General features: G+C 52.8%; 1 protein-coding gene across 2 annotated transcripts in view; it reads left to right on the top strand.

Moving 5' to 3' along the window:
• Positions 1–18,415, top strand: part of LOC119965067 (janus kinase and microtubule-interacting protein 2-like) — a 311,931-nt gene that overhangs the window by 246,254 nt on the left and 47,262 nt on the right. For both annotated transcript variants that reach the window (XM_038795322.1, XM_038795323.1), the window contains 2 exons: positions 6,485–6,553; positions 7,932–8,009. In XM_038795322.1, the coding sequence (XP_038651250.1) occupies positions 6,485–6,553; positions 7,932–8,009 (147 nt within the window). The remainder of the gene's footprint in view (positions 1–6,484; positions 6,554–7,931; positions 8,010–18,415) is intronic.

Genomic DNA, 18,415 nt, shown 5'->3' with positions numbered 1-18,415 from the left:
CGGACGAATAGGACGACTTCAAACTATTTTAGACTGCACCGGGGGATGAGACAGGGATGCCCCCTCTCCCCACTGCTGTTTGCGCTGGCTATAGAGTCGCTGGCAATATGCTCTGAGGGCCTCAAGGGGCTGGAGGGCGTGGTCCGGGGAGGGGGAGGTGGCTGTGGAGCACAGAGTCTCGCTGTATGCGGACAACCTGCTGTTGTATGTTTCAGATCCAATGGAGGGGATGGAAGAAATTATGGGAATTTTAGGAGAATTCGGCCGGTTTTCAGGGTATAAGCTTAATATGGGGAAGAGCGAGATGTTTGTGGTCCAGGCGAGGGGTCAGGAGAGGCGACTGGGGGAACTGCCATTTCAAGTGGTAGGGGACAGTTTCAGGTACCGAGGTATCCAAGTGGCGCGGGATTGGGACTGGCTACATAAATTGAACTTGGCCCGGTTTGTGGATCAGATGCAGGAGGATTTCCGGAGATGGGATGTGCTCCCGTTGTCTCTGGCGGGCAGAGTTCAAACGGTGAACATGACGGTCCAACCGAGATTCCTATTTGTTTTCCAATGTCTCCCCATCTTCATCTCGCAGTCCTTCTTTAAGCGGGTCAATAAAGTTATAGCGGGCTTTGTATGGGAGCACAAGTGCCCGCGAGTGAGGAGGGTAATGCTGGAGCGGAGGCGGGGGGGGAGGGAGGGCTGGCGCTGCCAAACTTTAGTAATCATTACTGGGTGCCTAACATAGCCATGATTAGGAAGTGGCTGGTGGGGGCAGGAAGGGGGTCGGCATGGGTGCGTGTGGAGGGGCGCTGATGTGACCATCAATTCACACGAGACGATGAGTAGAAGTGAACAGTGGTTTTAATCAGCTAGATCTGGGCCTGCCTGCGACTGCTCTGTACTGAGAGCCGCCTACAGGCTGCAGATCTATATACTTCCACTGAGGGGGCGGAGCCATAGGCGGAGCCCACAACGGCATCAACATAATCCAATACAGTGTAATGCAATACAATGATGAATGGTAGCAGTAATACATTCACCACATTCACCCCCTGTTAAAAAAATTGAAGTCCAGCAGGTTGAAGTGGGCTCACAGATCGAGTCTGTCCGCGCCTTGATTGTTCTCCGTGATTGCCTCAGCTCCGGTTTAGCTGCGGGCAGGGGTGTTGAACTCATCACTGTGGGCACGGGTGTTGAACTTGGCGCTGCAGGCACGGGTGTTGGACTTGTTGTCTCCGGGAGTGTGTCGTCTGGAGCTTCTTCACTGCAGGTTGGCGATGAGGGAAGGGGGAGGGGGTGTAGGTCATGTAGAGGCAGGGGCGGTGTCCGATGGAGGGTGGGGGGGGGGGGGGCGGTAGGTGGTGGTCGCAGGGGAACCGGCGGGTGCCAGGTCCCGGAAGGAGACTGTATCTTGTCGGCCGTCGTGGTGCACCACGTAGGCATACTGAGGGTTGGCGTAAAGGGGCTGGACCCTCTCGAACAGGGGGTTGGACTTATGGCTCCTTATGTGCTTTCGGAGGAGGACAGGTCCCGGTGTTGTCAGCCAGGACGGAAGCGGAATTCCTGGGGAAGGCAAATAGGCGGTCATGAGGGGTCTTGTTTGTGGCTGTGCAAAGGAGCGACCTAATGGAGTGGAGCGCGTCGGGGAGGACCTCCTGCCAGCGGGAAACTGGGAGACTTCTAGACTGTAGGGCCAGAAGGACGGCCTTCCATACCGTCGCGTTCTCCCTCACCACCTGTCTGTTTCCTCGCGGGTTGTAGCTGGTAGTCCTGCTCGAGGAAATGCCCTTGCTGAGCAGGTACTGACGCAGCTCATTGCTCATGAACGAGGAGCCCCGGTCACTGTGGACGTAAGTGGGAAAACCGAACAGGGTGAAGATACTATACAGGGCCTTAATGACAGTGGCCGCGGTCATGTTGGGGCATGGTATGGCACAGGGGAAATGGGAATACTCGTCAATGATGTTAAGGAAGTACGCATTGCGGTCAGTCAAGAGGAGGGGCCCTTTGAAATCGATGCTGAGGCGCTCAAAGGGCCTGGATGCCTTCACCAGGTAGGCCTTGTCTGGTTGATAGAAGTGCAGTTTATACTCCGTGCAGACTTGGCAGTCCCTGGTCATGGCCCTGACCTGATCGGTGGAGAAGGGCAGGTTGCAGGTCTTGATGAAGTGGAGAAGCCGGGTGACAGAGGTCATTGTGGATCGTCCGGAGTCGGTCATCTTGCCCGCTGGCGCATGTGCCGCAGGACAGGGCATCTGGGGGCTCGTTGAGCTTCCCCGGATGATACACAATATCGTAATTATAGGTGGAGAGTTCGATTCTCCACCTCAAGATTTGATGATTCTTGATCTTGTCCCGTTGTGTGTTGTTGAACATAAAGGCTACCGACCGTTGGTCGGTGACGAGGGTGAACCTCCTACCAGCGAGGTAGTGCCTCCAATGCCACACAGCTTCCACAATGGCTTGAGCTTCTTTTTCAACTGAGGAGTATCGAATCTCGGAGGTGTTGAGGGTACGGGAAAAAAAGGCCACGGGCCTGCCTGACTGGTTAAGGGTGGTGGCCAGGGCGACATCTGACATGTCGCTCTTCACCTGGAAGGGGATGGACTCATCCACTGCGTGCATCGCGGCTTTGGTGATATCTGCCTTGATGCGGCTGAAGGCCAGGCGGGCCTTAGTCGTCAGGTGAAAGATGGTGGCTTTGATAAGTGGGCGGGCTTTGTCCGCATAGTTGGGGACCCACTGGGCATATGAAATGAACCCGAGGCATCCCTTCAGGGCTTTGTAGCTGTGGGGGAGGGGGAGTTGCAGGAGGGGGGGGGGGGCATGCGGTCGGGGTCGGGCCCTAGGACCCCGTTTTCCATGACAAAGCCGAGGATGGCGCGTCGGGTTGTGTGGAAAACACATTTCTCCTTGTAGGCGAGATTGAGGGCTTGGGCGGTTTGGAGAAACTTTTGAAGGTTAGCATCGTGGTCCTGCTGATCATGGCCGCAGATGGTGACGTTATCCAAGTACGGGAACGTGGCCCGCAGACGGTACTCGTCAACCATTTGGTCCATCGTTCTTTGGAACACCGAGACCCGATTGGTGACGCCGAAGCGGACCCTGAGAAAGTGGAAGAGGCGGCCGTCTGCCTCAAAGGCCACGTAATGGCAGTCTTCCGAGCGGATCGGGAGCTGATGGTATGCGGACTTCAGGTCTACTGTGGAGAAAACGAGGTAGTGTGCAACCTGATTTACCAGTCCGCTGTGCGGGGAAGGGAGTACGCATCGAGTTGCGTGTAATGATTTATGATCTGGCTGTAGTCTTCAACCATCCGGTTCTTTTCCCCGCACCTGACGACCACCGCTTGGGCTCTCCAGGGGCTATTACTGGCCTCATTTATCCCCTCCCTCAAGAGCCGCTGGTCCTCCGACTTGATTAAAGTCCTGTCCTGAGCACTGTACCATTTGGTGGCGACAGGTTTACAGTCAGAGGTGAGGTTTGCGAAGAGCGAGGGAGGGGCAACCTTGAGGGTCACGAGGCTACATATGGTGAGAGGGGGTAGGGGTCCACCGAACTCCAGGGTCAGGCTTCGGAGGTTGCACTGGAAATCCAGTCCTAACAAGAGAGGAGCGCAGAGGTTGGGAAGGACATAGAGTTTAAAATTGGCGAGGTTCGCGACACAGTACCCCCGGATCTGCACTGAATGTGATCCGGAAGAGAGGGAGATTGTTTGGGATGCGGGGGAAATCTGGAGAGAGCAGCGCTTTACCATGTCTGTATGTACAAAGCTCTTTGTGCCCCAAAGTCAAATACACAGGGTGTTTCGTGCCCAATGACCCGGACGGTCATCACTGAGTTCATGATGTGCTTGGGCCGTGACTGGTCGAGGGTGACAGCGCCAAGCTGCGGGTGGCCGGAGGTAGCGGGGTGGATCCAAGATGATGGCCCCCGTCAGTTGCACTTGTCGGGTGGCGTTGGAGATAGCAGCCAAGATGGCAGCTCCCGGTGGTCGTACGTGTCGTGGGGCATTGAAGATGACGGCCAAGATGGCGGCCCCCATTAGTCGCACATGGCGGGCTCGGTTGAAGATGGCGGCCAAGATGGCCCCAATGGGTTGCACGTGTCGGGCAGAGTTAAAGATGGCGGCCCACACGAATGGCACAAGGCGGATGTCACGTCGCAAGGGGGCGGTACCGGCAGGCACGCAGCCATGCTGTGGGGTATGCGGGCCTGTGAGTCTATGATTCGGGCTTGCGATTTAGGAGCTTTGAGTCGGGCCAAGCAAGCTTTGGCAAAATGTCCTTTCTTGCCACAGTCGCTGCAGTTCGCGTTCCGGGCCGGGCAACGCTGCCTGAAGTGCTGGTTCTGGCCGCAGAAATAGCAGGGTGGCCCCCCGGGTTGGGCGGGCAGCCACGCGGCACAGGCCTGGGACACCCTCAGGCAAGGGATTCGCGTGGTCGGTGGGGAAAGCACTTAGGCTCTGGAAAGCTACTTCTAATGAGGTGGATAGTTTTACCATCTCTTCTAGGTTGAGGGCGCCCTTTTCGAGCAGGTGCTGTCTGACATAGTTGTCTGACTCCAGCCACATAGGTGTCCTGGATGGCGAGTTCCCTATGCTGCGAAGCTGTGACATCCTTGTAATTGCAGTTTCGAGTGAGTGTCCTCAGGTCGTGTAAGTATTCCTCCAACGATTCCCCGGGGCGTTGATGATGAGTGGTGAGGAGATGCCGTGCGAACACTTTGTTCACCGGTCGCTCCCTCGTTAAGTACAGAGATTCTGTGGCTCACCTGGGCGTGGAGGAGTCTCAGCTTCTGTTCCATGGTGACGGCGGGAGAGGAGGATGCGGCAAGGTAGGCCTCAAAGCAGCGGAGCCAGTGCGAAAAGATTCCTTTGACTTCACCTGCCTGTGGGCCGAGTTCCAGCCGATCAGGTTTGAGGACGTCTTCCATAGCAATATCTTAGCTGATTAAATTTATGTGACCATCAATTCACACAAGAAGATGAGTAGAAGTGAATAGTGGTTTTACTCAGCTAGATCTGGGCCTGCCTGCGACTGCTTGTACTGAGAGCCGCCTACAGGCTGCAGATCTATATACCTGCCCCGAGGGGGCGGAGCCCACAAGGGCATCAACGTAATACAGTGTAATGCAATACAATGGTGAATGGTAGCAGTAATACATTCACCATAGGAGCGTCTCGGACATATATAAGGAGCTTATGGGATCAGAGGAGACGCAGACCGAGGAGCTGAATCAAAAGTGGGAGGAGGAGCTGGGGGGAGAGATAGAGGAGGGCCTTTGGGCGGAGGCATTGAGCAGAGTCAACGCGACCGCAACTTGTGCCAGACTGAGCCTGATTCAATTCAAGGTCGTGACCAGTTTGTAGCTAAGAAAGGAAAAGGAACGAGGGAAAGGTAATGGGGGCGGGGGAGGGGGGGCAAAAGCCCATTTTTTAAAAAGGACCGCAAGACACAGGGGGCATAGCCATAGGGGATAGGCTCAAGGGCAAGTGGGGAACCAGAAGGAGCAGCAATATGTGGGGAAATATACACTACAGCCAACATGAGGCAGATCGGCCAAATGGGGTCCACAGGCACGGGGTGGGTTGGGGATGGCAAAACCTGTAGATGTAAATATTTATAGTGATCCTTGTTTGTTTTGTGTTTTGTTTTACTCGCTCTTTGGTCTATCCCTTTTTTGTCATTTTAATTTTGCCCTGGTTGCTTTTGTTTGATATGATGCGCGGTTATGACACTTGTAATTTAACGTACAAACTGAAATGTGTATAATAAAAATGTGAAAACCAATAAAAATATTTATTTAAAAAATTTTTTTCCATTAAATCGCACCTAATGTTTCTTTCTGAACTGTGCATTGCACTAACTTCTGGTTACAATAAAGTTAGCTGGAGCCAAAGTGGCTACAACAACAGAAGAGGCAGTGAATACTCTTATGTTTGTCTCTGACACAGTGGACCTGGCATATTCATTTGTTGTTAGCTATGAACTTTACATATGAATAATCATCTTTTCTTTCACTTTTTCTGTTAACCGTATACCAAATTAGTTTGTACTTTTTCCAGCCGAATGATTTATGGATCCATTCAGAATGTGATGTTAAACAGTGCTTATTTTAAATACCATACAAAAACCTGAATTCAACACAGTTTAATTATAGTATCCTATCACCCAGCCTTACGGACATTTTATGAAGGTGAATGTTCAGCTATTTGTCAAAAAGCTCAAAGTATAACCAGATTTGTCTAGGTTTCCAGTGGTTACTTCAGGCGTCTCAATTTGGGTTGTCACAATGATATAATTTATTCTGTTAAGTGCAAAATAAGCCAGTAAATCAATTCATGGTATAAGAGTATGTATAATAAATTACTTGAAAGCTTTTTCAGAACTGGGGGTGAGCTGGAATTCCCAGTTTTGCCATAGGCTGTGGACCAGGCCGTTTATTTTGTGAATTTGGAATTAATGTTATGCCATATTTTCTCGCCCTCTAGTGGCTACAACAGATTGAAGGTACTGAGGCTGCACTACACCAGAAGATGATAGACTTGGAGATCGAGATGGTATGAAACATAATTCTCGCCAAGTATCGTGTGCTTTTGCCACTCGCTATTGTTTAAATATTCTGCTACCGCTCCAATATTTTGAGGCTTTTTGAAAGACTTGCGGGTGGGTTCCTTTATCCTGCCTCCCCGGAGCTGGAGGTGCTGATGTTTTATGGTAAAGTGGGAGTTCTCCACTATCTTATCCAGGTGAGCATTGTGTGTGAATAGGCCACTCACCTTGGCAGCCTTGTCTGACCCTGGTTTCACTGCTCAATGCCCTTTGCTCACCCCCAACCCCCACCACCACATCGACACTCAGGGTGTGGCTGGATAATGATCAGAGGTGAGAACCCTGGTGTTTGGCCTTTCTCTGTTTCACCGCCAATAACCTGATTTCTGACTGTGATGTGTCCTGGGCAACGCTACTCCCACTGGAGGGGTATTGGTTGCATCTCTGCTGATGGCACCTCCCAGTGTTGGTAGCCATTTTTGACATCCACAGGCTGTTGAAATCTTGTGTTGGATTCTCTGATTTTGAGACCAAGTGCTGACGCCGGCATGGGAACGGTGGTGTTTTACAACCGAAAAAATGGCGTAAAACGGCCAGCGATCCCCCGTCTGGGGGGTGGGGGCCTAGCAGGTACGCAGCATAGAGAACCTGGCTCCAGCTGCGGATACGGCCGGAGAATTGTCGGGTCCATGGGCATGCATGCGCACGGCGGCGGCCTGCAGCAGCCACGCCGTGCAATATGGCGCCGACTGCACGCGGACCCGGCCTGCCAAATATTGACCCCATTTGGCCAGGCTCAGCACCCCGGACCACCCCCCACCAGTGTCCACAGCCCCCGCCAAAAGTTCCCCTTGCCCACGGATCGGCTACCCCTGACTGTGGCGGCGGTGGACTTAGTCCGCAGCCGCCACACCGAGTTCCTAAAAATAAATACCACAAGCGACCGACGCCGTCGGGAACTTGACCAATTGGGGGGAGGGCCTCAGATAACGTTCTGAGGCCTTCCCGACGGCGTGCGGCGTACTCCGAGAGTACGCCATTTTGGAGGGGGTGGGGCATCAAAAAAGCGACGCTGCCCCCGATTTTGGCGCCAATGTGGATTCTCTGGCTGTTCGCGATTTCGGAGTCGGAGACCGGAGAATTCTGCCCCTTGTGTCTGCCCCGTGAAGGCCAGTGAAACAGTTTCACTCCTACTTGCTCCACCACCATTATCTTTGATTGCTTTGCCTCAAAGAAAGAGGCTGCTGTCTTCACAAATTAAAAATGACTCGGGCGAGTAGAGGACCTTTTAAATTTATGTTCCCAGAACACACACACACATTCAATGTGTACATCATGTTGCTGTGGAATATTTCAGATCCAAGTTGATTTTTGTTTTTATCGCAGGATATGTTTTGCAAACAAAAAGGTTACTTGGAGGAAGAGTTAGACTACAGGAAGCAGGCCTTGGATCAAGCATACATGGTAAATAATTTCATTATACTTTATCTAATATACAGCATTGCTCTGTATAATAGAGATTTCATCCTCTGTAGATGACTCATTATAATATCTATAGGTGTTTTCAAAATACGAAATGCAGAGTCATCATTAAAACATTTTCATTAAATTTTATAATAGAGTTTTCATCACCCTTCCTGCAGTGTAGTCATGGGTGATGCTGCACACGGAGTTATCATTGCAATTTATACAGGTGTGATGTTTTATACCATGATCAGAATTGTAATTAACACTATGCAGAAGTGTTATTCTCTGAAACTGTACCATTTGAACTTGAGTAATGAGCTGACCTACAAACCCCAGACTGCAGTTTGCAAGTAAACCATCTTTGGAAAAATATTGTTGAACAATTTACTGTGTTTCATTGAGTACTGTTCCCTCTTGACTCCCTGATACTTGATATTTGTACTTGGTTTTACAGCTTCCCTCCACAGTTTTCCACTCGGGATTTTTTTGCAGGAGGTGCCAATGAGTGTGGTCGATGATCACATTAATTAATGGTAACCATCATGCCTTCTTGTTCATACTGAGCAACAGTGAATGGCTGACTCTCTTCTCCATTCCTTGAACACATGCTCCTCCCCCTTGCCAGGCCCACCTCAGCTGCTCTGCCTCAAAGTACATGCTCCTCCCCAGAGTGCAGCCGCTCCTCAGACACCTCTCCTTAGCACATGCTCCTTCACTGAACTCGGCCCCGTCAGACACCACACCTTAGCAAACGCTTCTCCACTGAGCAAGCCCCCCCCCGACCCTCCGATGCCCTGCCTCAGAGTGCATGCCCCTCCCCTGAGCCCAGCTCCCCCTTGGGTATTTAAATGTTAATTTGTGAGATGCTCTCCACATGCCTGTTGGTTTTATCGTGAACCTGTTCCCAACAGCATCTCAAAACGACCTTCTTCCTGTCATACAGTGAAGGGGAAACTGCAGCAGGAAAGTTCTGATTAGGGAGAGGAAAACCTAACACATTGTTAATGAAGAATTGACCTAGGGAAGGTTTAATGCCTGCATGTCACAAAATATTCCATGTTTCCTCGAATGATTCATGACATCAGCTGAACCCTGTTTGACGATTTCCTTGCTAAATTGGTTATTATTTTTATTCCAGTGTAACCTGCTATTGCTTAACTGAGCAGTAAGTTCTGGGTTACAGGTGGCTCTTCAATGTGGGCATAATATGATGCCCATGGTGTGAGTCCCTGTCAATTAAAAATTGAACAAAGTTACTGGATGAAGCTAATGGTGTCCAGATGATTAAAGTAGAGCTGTCCTTGATTTAAAGAAAACTCCCCTTTCTTGCAGCTGTTGTAGGCCCTTAAGAAGCTGCTACGTTGCCTGATCTCACACACCCAAATTGGGAGCAGGATTTATTCCAGGAGCTTAACAGGCACATGATGAGAAACACCAACCCAAGAAGCTGAATAGATCCCATGACAAATCACCCAAGCATCTGATATGCACAGCCCGCCCATTGCCTGGCTGTGCTAATTAATGACTAAACTGATCAGAGCAGTGAGCTGGATAATGGCTTTCACCTCAGGGAATCTGCATTCCTTCCGTATCAATCATCTAAAGTCTGATGAACTGTCATCTACCTGAAATATAGAGGTCAAATGGAGGGTCCTGACCCCGTAACGTGTCGCGAGCAGTCACCCAGCAGTTCTTTACCCTGAAGTGACCAACTGATAACCAGAGGGCGTACTTGCCCTGCAGTTTAGGATAGAAAGTAGATTCTGGAAGCTCGAGGGCTAGTAAGAGGTGCTCCAGCATGGCGGGAGCTGTAGTCTGCAGTTACAGGCAAAGGAGAGAACCTTTGAATTTAAAAATGACCATAGCCCTGGCCAGATAGGTGGGGCGGGCCTCAAAGCCCATAAGACCATAAGACAAAGGAGCTAAATTAGGCCATTCGGCCTGTCGAGTCTGCTCCGCCATTCAATCATGGCTGATATGTTTCTCATTCCCATTCTCCTGCCTTCTCCTCATAACCCCTGATCCCCATATTAATCAAGTATCTATCTATCTGTGTCTTAAAGACACTCAGTGACTTGGCCTCCACAGCCTTCTGTGGCAAAGTGTTCCACAGATTCACCACCCTCTGGCTGAAGAAATTCCTCCTCATCTCTGTTTTAAACGATTGTCCCTTCAGTCTGAGGCTGTGCCCTCAGGTTCTAGTTTCCTCTACTAGTGGAATCATTCTTTCCACGTCCACTCTATCTAGGCCTTTCAGCATTCTGTAAGTTCCAATAAGATCCCCTCCTCATCCTTCTGAACTCCATCATGTACATAGCGAGAGACCTCACCCTCTCCCCTTGTGGAACTGTGACCTCCCCAGTCTGCCACTGGGAAGTGAAATCCAGGGAGCTAGCCTCTGATAATTGACATTTTGCTCAGGTTAATTGGTGACCCCATGCATGCCGATACTCTTCCACCTCCAATCCCATCTCTGGGGAAATGGGTCAAGGGGCAGGATGATACTGGTGCAGTGGATGGCTGCACCAAGTTACTTTCACTCTTTCACTTTGACTTCCATTCTCTGCCCCACATCAGGTGAAAATTATACCTGTTTACACGTTTTCACCTCCACAAGCATTGACTGACCTGCTAAGTATTTTCCAAAGTTCGCTGTTTCTGTTTCAGATTTTGCAGCACCTGCAGCATTTTACTTTCCTGTTTCCCGTGTTTCAGGGAGTTCCTGACATATGCAGGCCAATAATGCCCTTCACGTGATCCCTCACTTGTGCCGAGTGACCAAATCCCAGCCGAGGTGATGCCATTGACTCGATGGGTCAAATGGCCTCGTTTTGCACTATAGGGATTCTGTGTGTAAATGTGTTGACCGGGATTCTCCGACCCGGCGAGGGGGTCAGAGAATCCCCGGGAGGCGCACTGCCCCAACGCCGGTTCTCCGGAGCCTGTGGGATCGCCACCACGCCGGTCGGGGGCCGTAACAAGCGGCCCCCCAGTGATTCGACGGACCGAGTACCCGCCACGTTCCGCTGGCGTGGGTTACTCTGGTCCTACCCGGCGGGACCTGGACGTTCTGCCTGCAGGGGCCATCCTGGAAGGGGGGGGCAGGGGGATCCGACCCCAGGGAGGGCTCCACGGTGGCCTGGCCCGCGATCGGGGCCTACCGATCAGCGGGCGGGCTGGTTCTGTAAGGGCCTATGTTCCTCCATGCCGGGCCCCTGTAGGGCTCCACCATATTGCCCTGGGGCCGGCGCGGAGACGGGAACCCACGCGCATATTTGAACTCACGCTGGCCACTGCGCGCATGCACGAACTCGCGCTGGCCGTAGTGTGTATGCGTGAACTCAGGCCGGCCGTAACGCGCATGCGCGGATTCGCACCAACCGTGCGGCACGGCTGGAGCAGCAGAGACCACTCCGGTGCCGACTTAGCACCTTAGGAAGGACTGAATATCTGATAATCAAGGACCGTTTACACCAGAGTGGTTCGCGTCGCTTTTCACGCCAACGTCAGAACTTGGCAGCGGGATTGGAGAATCCCGGCCGTTGGGTTCTCGAAACACTGAAAACAAGGATTTATAAGGAACATTAGTTTATTTAGTGGCTGAGCAGCTACTTAATGCCTGTGCTCTGCCCAGGATCCCGGGGACAACTCCTGACGCGTGATCCTTTTTGTCGCTGCGCCATCATGCCAACACGTGATCTCTCGGTCTACACAGAGTGTGTGGGGGAGGGGAAGCGGGGTTAGATGGTGGAGTGCTACAATGGATCTCGGTGTCTCAATGGAGGATAGTAACTAAACTAGACTTCTTGTTCCTGATCTCTGTCATAGAATAGAATTCCTACAGTGCAGAATGAGGCCATTCAACCCATCGAATCTGTACTGACCTTTTCAAAGAGCACCCTCCCTCGGCCCACTCCCCCATCCTAACCCCATAACACACCTCATCTGCACATCCTTGGACATTAAGGGGCAATATTATCTTGACCAATCCACCTAACCTGCACATCTTTGGACTGTGGGAGGAAACCGGTGCACCCGGAGGAAACCCACGCAGACATGGGGAGGAAGTGAAAACACCACACACATAGTTGCCCGAGGCCAGAAATGAAACTGCATTCCACTTTATCTGGAAGTAAAATTCCACTTTACCTAGAAGGTACAATATTGAATGGCTGCCACAAAAAGCTCCTTTCAAGATTGGGTAAGGGCAAAATAGGGCTCAACCAATATAGCCCTCTTGAGAAAGTGACCCAATGACACTCGGCTTCGAGGCTTGCACATGAAACGCAGTCATCTCAGTGAGAAACCATGAAATTATCATTGGCGATACTGAAGGAAGGAAATATTGGAAACAAGACACGAGGGTGGAATCTTGTTGAGGCATCAAGGGCGGGATTCTGTGATCCTGAGTCTAAGTGTTGACACCGTCGGAAACGCCGTTGCAGTGGTACCGGCGCCAACGTGCACATGCCCAGTGGCTTCCTTCAACGCGCCGCCCCGACGCAACATGGCGCAGGGCTACAGGGGCCGGCGCAGACGAAAGGAGGCCCCCAGACAGAGAAGCCGGCCCCCCAATCAGTGGGCCACATCGGAGCCCCCCCCGCTGGGTCGGAACATCCCGCCCCCACAGGCCGTCCCCCAACCCATCCACGCCGAGTTCCCGCCGGCTGAGAGCAGGTGTGGACCGCGCAGGTGGGACTCGGCTTTTTTACGATGGCCTCTTGACCCAGCCCGGGCCGGGAATTGGCGGGCCGACTGCGTAGAGCAGCCTCCCACTGGCGCTATGCCAAACACGCCAGTGCCAATGGTGCCAATTCTCTGCTCTGTGGAGAATCACGAGCCAGCCTCGGGGCAGCGTGGCGTGATTCGATGCCTGCCCCGGGCTGAAAGAATCCCGCCTCAGGAGTCTCGTCTTGTTAGGGAGCTGGTGAGAGACCTATACTGCCTCTTTTTGTGGCGGCCCACTGAACTGCAAGCTAATCAGGCCGTGGTGAGGCCACTGGTGGGGCTTCCTCTGGAACCAAGAGAAATCTTGCCTAACAAGTGTGGTGAATCACAGTAGCGTAATTCACATTGTATTACACACGTTGTACTATGTCTCTGTAAGCTCAGCACACGAGCAGTTGCCACTAGGGGGGGATGCACTGGGAGTGTACGGGAGTTTGTACTAGTCTCCACACTTAGCTCCACCCACGGCTCCTCCCACTAACCGGAAGTATAAAGGTTGATGCTGAGAGCCTGCCTGCCAGTTCATCTGGAGTTCATCTTGTCACAGGCAGGCTCTGTTGTAAGACGATTAAAACCACTGTTCACTTCTAACCACGTGTCGCGTGAATTGATGGTCTCATCAATTTAATCGTCTTAAGAAACAGTAAGGAATGACCATGGAATCAGCCCTCAAGCCTAATCGACTGGAACTCGACCAGCAGGATGCAGAGGCGAAATAAATCTTTTTGAATTGGCTCCGATGCTTTAAGGCCTACCTGGCTGAAGCAAGCACCACAGAAACGACGGAGAAGTAGAAACTCAGTCTACTGCATGCGAGGGTGAGCCATCGTATATCTACTCAGCTAAACTGTACTGGCTCATATACAAAGGCCCTGGCCCTACTCGATAGAATGTACGTGAGGCCTATCAATGAGGTCTACGTGCGCCACGTTTTTACTACTCGCCGCCAACGCCCTACAGAATCGCCAGAAGAATTCCTCAGAGACTTAAAAGCCTTATCCCGGGACTGTAATTATCAGGCTGTAACTGCTGCAGAACATAGAGAACTGGCTGTCCGCGATGTCTTTGTTGCAGGCCTCAGATCGAATTACGGCGCAAGCGACTGCTGGAGAAGGGGGCCCTAAATTTAGAAGATACTGTTGAACTCGCTACAACTATGGAGGTCTCATTTCGTAGCCTCACCTCGTTTCCTGCCGACTGCGTGACCCCGTCATGGGCCCCCGACCAGCGACTCCCCTAGGCCTGCGCCGCGCGGCCACCCAGCCACCATGCTGCCCCAGCCTGCCACTATTGTGGCCAGCCCCAGCACCTGCAGCAGCACTGCCCGGCCCTCAACGCGACCTGCAGCAGCTGCGGGCGAAAAGGCCACTACGCCAGAGTGTGCCTGGCAAGGAAGGCCCCAGCCCCTAACCCTCCCGCGGCACAAAGCAACCGCTCTCCGCACTCGCAGGCCCCGGAACGCAGCGGCCTATGCCCCGACTCCGCCCCCCACCCGCCACGGGCGACTCATGGGGGCCGCCATCTTGGACATCATCGTCCTCGCTGCCCGCCACGTGCGATCCACGGGGCGGCCATCTTGGGCCCCATCCTCTCCACACTCCAAAAACTCGATTGAAGACTGCGACCTCAGCGGGCACTCATCGCGGGGCCATCCCAGCGCAGCCGACCAAGCCGCCGACGACCCGCAACTCAACGCAGTCACACTGGATCAATCGCGTCCAAAGCATCTCCACAACTCGATGACGACGGTCCAAATCAACGGGTACAGTACACTGTGCCTTTTTGACTCCGGGAGCACTGAGACCTTCGTACACCCAGATCTGGTAAGACGCTGTTCGCTCCCCATTTTCCCTGCACGGCAAACTATCTCCCTCGCTTCGGGTTCCCACTCTGTCCATATCCAAGGGCGCACCGTTGCAACTCTAACAATCCAAGGCGCTAGCTACTCTAATTTCCAACTATACGTCCTGCCCAAACTCTGCGCCCCACTCTTATTGGGACTCGACTTTCAATGGAATCTCAAGAGTCTCACCCTCAGCTTTGGCGGACCCATACCCCCACTCACTATCTGCAGCTTAGCCACGCTGCGAATCTCCCCCCTCCTCTCTTTGCCAACCTCACTCCAGACTGTAAACCCGTAGCTACTCGCAGCAGGTGGTACAGCCTACAGGACAGGGTGTTCATTTGATCCGAGGTGCGGAGGCTTTTACGTGAGGAGATCATAGAGGCCAGTAACAGTCCCTGGAGAGCTCAGGTGGTGGTCGTCGAGACCGGGGGAAAATTCTGCATCGTCATAGACTATAGTCAGACTATTAATCGGTCTACGCTCCTCGACGCGTACCCCCTCCCCAGGATTGCAGACATGGTGAATCAGATCGGCCAGTATCAGATTTTCTCCACGGTGTATCTGAAGTCTGCATACCACCAACTCCCAATCCGCCCGGAGGACCGCCACATCACAGCATTTGAGGCCGATGGCCGCCTCTTCCACTTCCTCCGGGTCCCCTTTGGCGTCACGAATGGGGTTTCAGTGTTCCAACGAGCAATGGACCGAATGGTGGACCAGTACGGACTGCGGGCCACGTTTCCATACTTGGATAACGTCACCATCTGCGGCTATGACCAGCAGGACCACGATGCCAATCTCAACCGATTTCTCCAGACGGCCCAGAAGCTTAACCTCACATACAACAAGGAGTAATGCATTTTCCGCACAACCAGACTAGCCATCCTCAGCTATGTCGCGGAAAACGGAGTCCTGGGTCCCGACCCGGACCGTATGTGCCCCCTCTTAGAACTCCCTCTCCCTCATTGTCCCAAGGCCCTCAAACGGTGCTTGGGATTCTTTTTGTATTATGCCCAGTGGGTCCCTCAATATGCGGACAAAGCCCGCCCACTCTTTAAGGCCACACTTTTTCCCCTGTCAGCTGAGGCTCGCCAGGCCTTCAACTGCATCAAGGAGGGCATCGCCAAGGCTGCCATGTGGGCGGTGGATGAATCCGTCCCTTTCCAGGTTGAGAGCGATGCCTCAGAGGTAGCTCTTGCAGCCACACTAAATCAGGCAGGGAGACCAGTCGCATTTTTCTCCCGAACCCTCTCTGCTTCGGAACTTCGACACTCCTCAGTCGAAAAGGAAGCACAAGCCATTGTGGAGGCTATTCGTCACTGGAGGCACTACCTCGCAGGTAGAAGGTTCACCCTCATCACCAACCAAAGATCGGTTGCCTTCATGTTTGACAACTCGCAAAGGGACAAAATTAAAAATGACAAAATTCTGAGGTGGAGGATCGAACTCTCCACCTACAAATACGATATTATGTATCGACCGGGGAAGCTCAAGGAGCCCCCAGATGCCCTGTCCCATGGGACGTGTGCCAGCGCACAGAGCGACCGCTTAAAAGCCATCCACATTGACTCTGTCACCCGGGGGTCACCCGGCTCGGCCACTACATTAAAGCCCAAAATCTGCCTTTCTCCACCGAGGAGATAAAAGCCATCACCAGGGATTGCCCGATCTGCACTGAGTGCAAACCGCACTTCTACAGACCAGACAGGGCCCACCTGGTCAAGGCTTCTAGGCCCTTTGAACGCCTCGCTATCGATTTCAAAGGACCACTCCCCTCGACTAACAGAAATGTGTACTTCCTGAACGTCATAGACGAGTTCTCCCGTTTTCCCTTTGCTATCCTGTGCCCCGATATGACCTCCCACACAGTCATTAGGACCCTGCATAGTATCTTCACCCTGTTTGGTTTCCCCAGCTATGTACACAGCGACCGGGGTTCATCCTTTATGAGCGACGAGCTGCCTCAGTACCTGCTCGGCAAGGGCATCGCCTTGAACAGGACTACCAGCTATAACCCCGGGGGAACAGGCAGGTGGAGAGGGAGAATGCGACGGTCTGGAAGACCGTCCTACTGACCCTCCGGTCCAGGAATCTCCCGATCTCCCATTGGCAAGAAGTCCTCCCCGACGCACTCCACGCAATTATGTCCCTCTTATGTACCGCTACCAACCAGGACCCCCCCCCCCCCCCCCCCCCCCCCCCCCACCACGAGCGGCTCTTTAATTTTTGCCAGGGGCACTACCACGGGGGTTTCGCTCCCGGCATGGTTGAAGACACGAGGCCCAGTACTCCTCCGGAAGCACGTCAGGGCGCACAAAACTGACCCACTCGTAGAGAAAGAGCTCCTACTGCATTCGAACCCCCAGTACACATTCGTAGAGTTTCCTGACGGCCGTCAGGACACTGTATCCCTCCGGGACCTAGCACCTGCAGGATCCAACCCCCCCTCCCCACTACCACCGCCGATGTACCCCTCACACTACATCCCACCCAAGTCGCCCCCGCACCTACCAGTTCGCTACATTTTTTTCATGCGCCCATGCCAGCTAGCTCCCAGCGCCCCCAGTCACCAGTCGAACCAGACGGGTACGAAGCTCGGGCGGAATCGCCCCCCAGAGTCCGCCATCGTACCCCAACCGACGGTGCTCATCCAGCCACCAGAAGGGGCTGCAATCCCGGTGCTCCGCCGATCATAGCAGACAGCTCGGCCACCGGACAGACTCAATCTGTAAGCCACCACCCCCGCCGGACTTGATTTTTTTACAGGGGTGAATGTGGTGAATCACAGTAGCGTAATTCACACTGTATTACACATGTTGTACTATGTCTCTTTAAGCTCGCACACGAGCAGTTGCGCTGCTCTGCCACTAGGGGGAGATGCACTGGGAGTGTACGGGAGTTTGTACTGGGCTCCGCCCTTGGCTCCACCCATGGCTCCTCCCCCTAACCGGAAGTATAAAGGTTGATGCTGAGAGCCTGCCTGCCAGTTCATCTGGAGTTCATCTTGTCACAGGCAGGTTCTGTTGTAAGACAATTAAAACCACTGTTCACTTCTAACCAGGTGGTCGCGTGAATTGATGGTCTCATCAATTATCGGTCAGCAGATTTTGTACTCAACAGTGCCACTGGGGAGGCTGGGGCTGCTACCGGAAGGACAGGCACCTCTGACTGACCCAGGCCACAGGTAAATAATGGGGGTGGGGATGGAGTGGTTGTGCAGGGTTGGATTATGGGGCCCTGGGTGTGGGTGAACTGGGAGCAAGGGCAAGGGGGGGAGGGGGTCTCTCAGCAGGACCCCCCTTCCTGATATCAAAAGAGAAAATGCTGTAAAATCTCAGCAGGTCTGCAGCATCTATAAGGAGAGAAAAGAACTAGCGTTTCGACTCCAGATGACTCTTTGTACCGCCTTTCTGCTGTTGAGTCCATTGATCAAGCCTTTGATCGAGGGACCCCTAACCCCTGCCACAACAGAGATGACGAGCACCTCTGACTTGATTGACTCCATGGACTCGATGTGCCAAATGGCCTCCTTCTGCACTGTAGGGATTCTATGATTCTATGAAGCAGCCTGCACAGGTTTACTTAGTGTGCTTGCTGCATGAAGACAGGCCCACCTGCAACGGGCCTTAATTGGCCACTTAAGGATATCAATAGGCATTTGGGCAATGTTCCAGTACATCATCGTCCCGCCAAATTATATGCCCTTCCTGCCTCCAAATTCGCCACCAGCGAGAGCAGAAGATTCAAGTGTACATTAGATACACAAGTCTGCTTCGTGCAAGAAATTCAGTGTCGATCCCTCAACTTTCCGTCTTCTCACAGGTTATTC

This window comes from Scyliorhinus canicula, chromosome 4, assembly GCF_902713615.1.
Source record: "Scyliorhinus canicula chromosome 4, sScyCan1.1, whole genome shotgun sequence".
Classification (NCBI taxonomy): domain Eukaryota; kingdom Metazoa; phylum Chordata; class Chondrichthyes; order Carcharhiniformes; family Scyliorhinidae; genus Scyliorhinus; species Scyliorhinus canicula.
The sequence above is the reverse complement of the archived record's forward strand: the minus strand, read 5'-3'. Positions and strand labels throughout refer to the sequence as shown.